Source organism: Panthera uncia, chromosome X, assembly GCF_023721935.1.
Source record: "Panthera uncia isolate 11264 chromosome X, Puncia_PCG_1.0, whole genome shotgun sequence".
NCBI classification, from domain to species: Eukaryota; Metazoa; Chordata; class Mammalia; order Carnivora; family Felidae; genus Panthera; species Panthera uncia.
Genome location: NC_064817.1, coordinates 45,089,712 through 45,096,430, shown reverse-complemented (window position 1 = coordinate 45,096,430; position 6,719 = coordinate 45,089,712). Strand labels below are relative to the sequence as shown.

General features: G+C 42.9%; 1 protein-coding gene across 5 annotated transcripts in view; it reads right to left on the bottom strand.

Moving 5' to 3' along the window:
* Window positions 1-1,215: 1,215 nt before the first annotated feature.
* The window catches only part of GNL3L (G protein nucleolar 3 like), a 29,008-nt gene continuing 23,504 nt past the window's right edge, over window positions 1,216-6,719 (bottom strand). For 4 of the 5 annotated variants that reach the window (XM_049644638.1, XM_049644641.1, XM_049644637.1 and 1 more), the window contains 2 exons: window positions 6,238-6,457; window positions 1,216-4,690 (listed from right to left, as the gene is read on the bottom strand). In XM_049644638.1, the coding sequence (XP_049500595.1) occupies window positions 4,608-4,690; window positions 6,238-6,457 (303 nt within the window). In that variant the 3' untranslated portion in view covers window positions 1,216-4,607. The remainder of the gene's footprint in view (window positions 4,691-6,237; window positions 6,458-6,719) is intronic. The other variant, XM_049644642.1, reaches the window with a different exon arrangement.

The following is a 6,719-nucleotide window of genomic DNA, read 5'->3' as shown; positions in this document are numbered from 1 at the left end:
TTACATGGTTTGATTATTCAGCTTAAATTTGAACTATGGCTTATTTATACATGTTGTTGATGTACATTGTTTCATATGGCTTAAAAATTCTTCCTTTAAAAGAATTTCAGAGGGGAGCCTGAGTGGCTCAGTTGGTTCAACATCTGACATTGGCTTAGGTCATGATCTCAGTTTGTGAGTTCAAGCCCCACATTAGGCTTGCTGCTGTCAGTGTAGAGCCCGCTTCAGATCTTCCGTTGCCCTCTCTCTGTCCCTCCCCTGCTCACACTGTCACTCTCAAAAATAAATAAAACAGTAAAAAAAAAATTAAAAAGAAGAAATTCAGAAAATTTGCTTGACATATATCTTGACCTCCTGAGAAATTCATATTTGTATCAGTATTGAATTTTGTGCTCCAACATAAGGAAGTTACTGTTTTTAAATAAAGCAAACTTATTTCATTGGAAAAAAGTGGCTAAGGTGGTAAATTTTATGTTACATGTATTTTACCACAATTTTTAAAAATAAAAAAAATCTGTTAAAAGAGTTTTGGGGGGCGCCTGGGTGGCTCAGTCAGTTGGGTGTCCAACTTCGGCTCAGGTCATGATCTTAGGTCCATGAGTTCAAGCCCCGCGTCTGGCTCTGTGCTGTCAGTTCGGAGCCTGGAGCCTGCTTCTGATTCTGTGTCTCCCTCTCTCTCTGCCCCTCTCCCACTCACACTCTGTCTCTCTCTCTCTATCAAAAAATGAACAAACGTTTAGAAAAAATTTTTTAAGAGTTTTGGAATGGAAAAAATTTTTGGAGAATGAAAAGCAGAACCACAAGCTGGGTAAAAATGTTACAAAGCATATATGATAAAGAAATAGCACTATATATATATATATATATATATATATATATGCGCAAGAGGTTTGAACACTTTGCCAAAGAACATATATGGATGACAAATAAGCACATGAAAATATTCTCAACTCACTAGTCAGTAAAGAAATGCAAATCAAAATCATTAGATACCACTACATCCTACTACAATAACTAACGTCAAAAAACTGACAATGCCAAGTGCTGGAAAGGATGTAAAACAACTTAAACTTTCACACACTAATGGGAATGAAAAATGGTACAGCTACTTTGAGAAACAGCGTAGCAGTTTCTGAGAATGTTAAACACATACTTCCCACATATGCCAGCAATCCAGCTCTTAAGTATTCTCTCAAGAAATGAAAACACAAAAAATTGCATACAAATGTTTATGGCAACTTTATTTGTGATCACCCAAAACTGGAAACCCAATATCCCTTCAACTTGGGAATAAACAAATCGTGGTACATCCATACAATGGAGTATGACTCAGACATAAGGAACTACTGATAAACCCTACAACATGGATGAATCTCGGGTGTATTGTGCTTATTGAAAGAAACCAGTCTCAAAAGGTTACATACTATAGGAGCACCTGGATGACACAGTTGGTTAAGCATTGGATTCTTGGTTTCAGCTCAGGTCATGATCTCACAGCTTCATGGTTTTGAGACCCGCATCAGTCTCTGTGCCGACAGCATGGAGCCTACTTGAGATTCTCTCTCACTCTCCTGCCCCTCCCCCACTCGTGCTGTCTCTCTCAAAACTAAACTTTAAGAAAGGCTACATATAGTATAATTCAACTTGTATGACATTCTCCGAAGGATAAAACTATAAGGATAAACAAATCAAGGTTGCCAGGAGTTAGGGGTAGAGAGGTTTTTACTATAAGTAGCAGGAATGACTTTGTTGGTGGAGGGCAGGAAATAATGGAACTGTTCTGTACCTTGATTGTGTTGTTTACACAACTCTGCGTTTGTCAAAGCTTATAGAAATGTACACCAAGAGGAATTTTATTCTATCTTTTTTTTTAATGTTTATTTATTTTTGAGACAGAGAGAGACAGAGCATGAACGAGGGAGGGTCAGCGAGAGGGAGACACAGAATCTGAAGCAGGCTCCAGGCTCTGAGCTGTCAGCACAGAGCCCGACGCGGGGCTCGAACTCACGGACTGTGAGATCATGACCTGAGCCGAAGTCGGCCACTCAACCGACTGAGCCACCCAGGCGCCCCTCTATGTAACTTTTTAAATACAATTTTAAAAATCTATAGGCATAAAATAAGCCTACATGTTGTAGGATTCTTTTCACATGACATTCACATGAAAGCAAAACTATAGAGACAGAAAACATTATCAGTGGTTCCCAGAAACTGAAGGTAGGAATAAAAGGGTTAACTACAAAAGGCCCTAGTGTTTCAGGGATGATAGAACTATTCCATGTCATGATTGTATTAGTAGTTCACTACTGTATACATTTGTCCAAAGTGAAATAACTTACACTATAAAGGGTGAACTTTATTGTATATACATCAAATCTTAATATTTTTTTAAATGAGGTAAATGACTCAAGAAAGAACTTTTTTAAGTTGTGATACATTGTAGAGAATCTGGAGTCCCAAATTCTTATCCCGACATGACTACTTTAGTTCTTCTGTTTGATTTAGGCCAAATCACATCCCCATGCTTTTTTTTTAATTAAGCTCTGCACCCAACATGGGGCTTGAACTCCCCAAGATCAAGTCGCATGCCTTACCAACTGAGGCAGCCAGGTGCTCCTCCCATGCTCCTTCTTACTCATTGAGATACCTCGTATGTCCAGTGCTTAGTTTCCAGTATCTTAGGAGTACTAGAAAACATTTTCATTTTTTTTTAATTTTAGAAAGAGACTGTGAATGGGAGAGAGGGGTGAATAGGAGAAGGGAGAGAATCTCAAGCAGGCTCCACGCTCAGTGCAGAGCCTGACACAGCTCAATCCCATGACCCTGGGATCATGACCTGAGCCAAAATCAAGAGTCAGATGCTCAACCAACTGAGCCACCCAGACACCTCTAGAAAACACAAAGTTCAATGAAATGCCATATAAGTTTTAAAATGGCCTTAGCTATCCTGGGATCCAATTTTTCATTGTAACATTATTTACCTGCCAGGAGAGTTTGATAAGATACTGTGAAATAAGTTGTACTCCATGCAAAGGGACTTGGAAGTAGAATTTTAGTAAGACTCTTATTTTACTGAAAAAAGCATGTATCTAAAGCTGGCACACGCATAGGCATTTAATCAATGTTAAGGAGGCAGCACAATGCAGAGGAAAGAACCTACATGCGTTTTTTATCATATCTGGTTTCCAATCCTGGCACTGTCTTGGGTACATCCTAACAACTCCCTTAGCCTATCTTTCATATGGGGAGACTAACCCCTTACTGGAATAGCTGTACTGAGGATTAAAGGAGTTAAGAGGTTTCCAGGGTTTGGTGCAGTGTGTGCTCAAGTAGTACTTAATTCTCTTTTTTGGCTGCCCCAGAATGCAGGAGTGGTCTGCACTTCCCCACCAACCAGCCTGCAGCCAAGGGCTCGTCAGTCCATCATGTGATTCTGCTCTTAGGATTTGAATAGGCAAATTAGGGGGTGACAGCATGAGGCAAGACTAAGATGTGGCTGTGGGTCCAAAGATGATGTGGAAGTTTGGGGTGGAGGACAAAGACTGAAGTGATATAACAGCCAATCCTTTCAAATCTGTTCCCAGTAGATTGCTGGGACAGAGGTCATGTACACAGCCCAAACTCTGGTAAAGTAAGATTGTTTTATCTGCTGCCATCTACTCCAGTCCCTTTCTGAGGGCCCCTTGACACTATCTTGGTCTGATGGGGTAGGCTCTCCCAGAGCAGGTGGCTAATTATATTTTAATGGGGTATAGTGACTTCAACCAATGAACCCCTAAAACAGCAGCTAATGGCACCAGATCCCTTTGAATGACGGAATTCGGAATTCAAAGCTGGTACCGGATGAGAAATGATCATGCAAGGGTTGGGCCCAGCCAGAGTGTCTCACTTCAAGGGATTCCTCCAACCCAATCTGCCTAGAAATGCCTGAATATGTGACTTGCCCCCCACCCCCCTGCCATGTAGCCATGCTACCAACAAGCATCCTATATTTTCCCTTCATGTAAACAAGGTAGTGTTTACCACAGCCAGGCTTGTGTTCTCTTCTTCTCTCTATCCTATCCCCAGACCCTTCCACAGACAAGGATCATCACTTCTCCCCCTACTGTCACTGCCACACAGAAGAGGATCTGCAGACTTGGTGGGAGGAAGATGCATAGCCTACAGCCCACCACAGGAATGGCTTGCCACTGAAATATGTTGCCGACTGATAAAGAAATCATCACCCTCCCAGGGACCACCAGGTTACCAAAAGCCTCACCTCTAGTTGCACATTTAGCTATTCAAGAGGGTTTTGTGAGGGCCAGTCTTCTAACCATCCTAACCTACAGGGTGGGGATAAACTGTTAGTATCAGGGATCTGCTGATAATTTTATTTCCCTTGAAAAACAGAGTAGGGGTTAAATAAAGAGTATTAGGTTTGCCAGCTCCAGCAACTTGGGACTCTTTTGTCTTGAAAAATGGAGGGAACAGTGAGAAGGGGACATGGTGGGGGAGGAGTTCTTTTAATATGCAGGTGCTTCAGGGAGAAGCACACCATTTCATCTGTATTCCATCAACCCACTGGAACTGGTGCTTGGAGGGGAAAGGGTGGTGAGATTAGTCGATCAGTCACCAGCACTGTCATCAGCGTTGCCAGAGAGGTCGAGGACAGACATCATGGAATCAGACAACTTGCTGGCGAGTTTATCTGCAGAAGGGAGAAATACAAGCAGTCACTTAATGGGTGGCTTGCCAGCAGGAGGGCCTGCCAGAGCTGGCCTATATCTATCTTGATCTATATCAAACTCCCAAACTGGCTCACTTACCCCCACCACTATACAAAACAACTGGGCGGTGGGGGGGGGGGGTGGCAGTCAATGCACAAGCTCACAGGTAGACTCATTTATCTACTTGTGAAATGATCACCCCAACATAGGGTCTATCTCAGAGTGTCAGACTCACTGGGCTCCAGGTATTTTTTTTTCCTTTCTAGTATCAAAACAGCAATTTTCTTTTACTGTGTTGAGCTTAGCACTCTGCTACTACCGTTAAAGCTCTCACAGCAAAGGGGTAGCATAAAGTAGGGTCTTTGAGCCTGAATGCTCACCTCCCATCCTCCAGCCTGTTCTTCAAGATTCCCCTCAGATAACATCTCCTCCAGGAAGCCTTCTCTGATCATCCCTACCCCACCACCATCTGGGTTAGGTTCACCAGGCTGAGTTAGGTTTCCCCACTCTTCTTTCTCTGTCTGTGACCAATGTCTGTTTTCTTATCTCTTCCTCACTCCCTTATAATAAGACCAGGAGTTCAAGGGTATTTCATCTCCGGATTCCCAGGACTCAGTGTGAAACCAGGCCAAGAGCAAAGAACTGGGCTTATGGGGTCAATAAATCCTAGGTTTACATCTTGGCTCCATCAAATGCTAGTTGTTTTACGTTGAGTATATCATTTAATGTCTCTGGGCCTGTTTCCTCACTTACCAAATCGGGATAAGGTTTGCAATGAGTTAGTGAAGATTAGTACAGCATGAAGACCTAAATTGGCCAACCACACAACAGACCACCATTAAAATGGAGGAAGTTCTTTTATGAATTTACATTACATATTAAATGGAAACATGATATGGCAAAACTGTGTGATCAGTTGACTAGCATCTGCATAGAAAAAGAGAATAAAAAATATATAGCTATTTGCCTGTGTACCTATCTCAGGAATGAGAAGAAATTAACTGGTCACCTCTGTGAGAAGCCCTAGATGACTAGGAGATTGGGAGGAGAGAAACATTTCACTGTATATCCTTTTGTACCTTTCAGATTTTGAGTACATTGCCTACTGATACAGTAAACATTATATATAATCTCTAAGTTCCGTAGAAAGCAACTAATACATAAATGGTAGCTATTTGATACACAGACTAGGTTCTCCAAGTGTGGTTCCCAGAGGCACAACATCAGCATCCACCAGGAACCAGTTAGCAACACAAATTCTCAAGTGCTATGGCCAATATACTCAATCAGAAACTCTGGGGGTGGGTTCCAGTAATCTGTGTTTTAACAAGCCTTCCAGGTGATTCTAATAATAAGCTATAAAGTTTGAGAACCACTGTGCTAATAGGTGAGCCTCCAAACCTATGCCCCCTAACCAGGGTTAGCCTTGCGCTGGACACATGTAAATGTTCGCTCAAGAGCCCCTAATCAAGGCCTAAGTGGGCATTTTTGGAGCATGGGTAAGAGGGGTATGGTCAGGTGCCCCCACCAGTACGCTTCTGCATCTTCTTCTTATTCTTCAGGGCAAATGCCAGAGCCTGGCCCTGCTGCAGGGGGTCTGTCTCCATGATCCTCTGCAGCATTGGACGGCGGTCCACAGGGCAGATGTCCACAGTGCTATTATTCCTGAGGCGGTGGTCCACATTGCGTTTAGCCCACCCCATCTGATGACGGTTTGGATTGGTGCAATACCCAGTAAGATCTCCAATCTGGAGAGAGAGAGGGACAACAGTGAGGTCTGGGTCCTCGAAAGACTTCTGCAGAGGAGGCAGGGACAGATTTGCTTAAGAATAGGAATCCTGGGGTACCTGGGTGGCTCAGCGGGTTAAACATCTGACTCTTGATTTCGGTTCAGGTCAAGATCTCACGGTTTGTGAGTTTGGGCCCCATGTTGGGTTCTGCACTGAGAGTGCAGAGCCTGCTTAGGATTCTCTCTCTCCCTCTCTCTCTGTTCCTTCCTGCTTGTGTTCT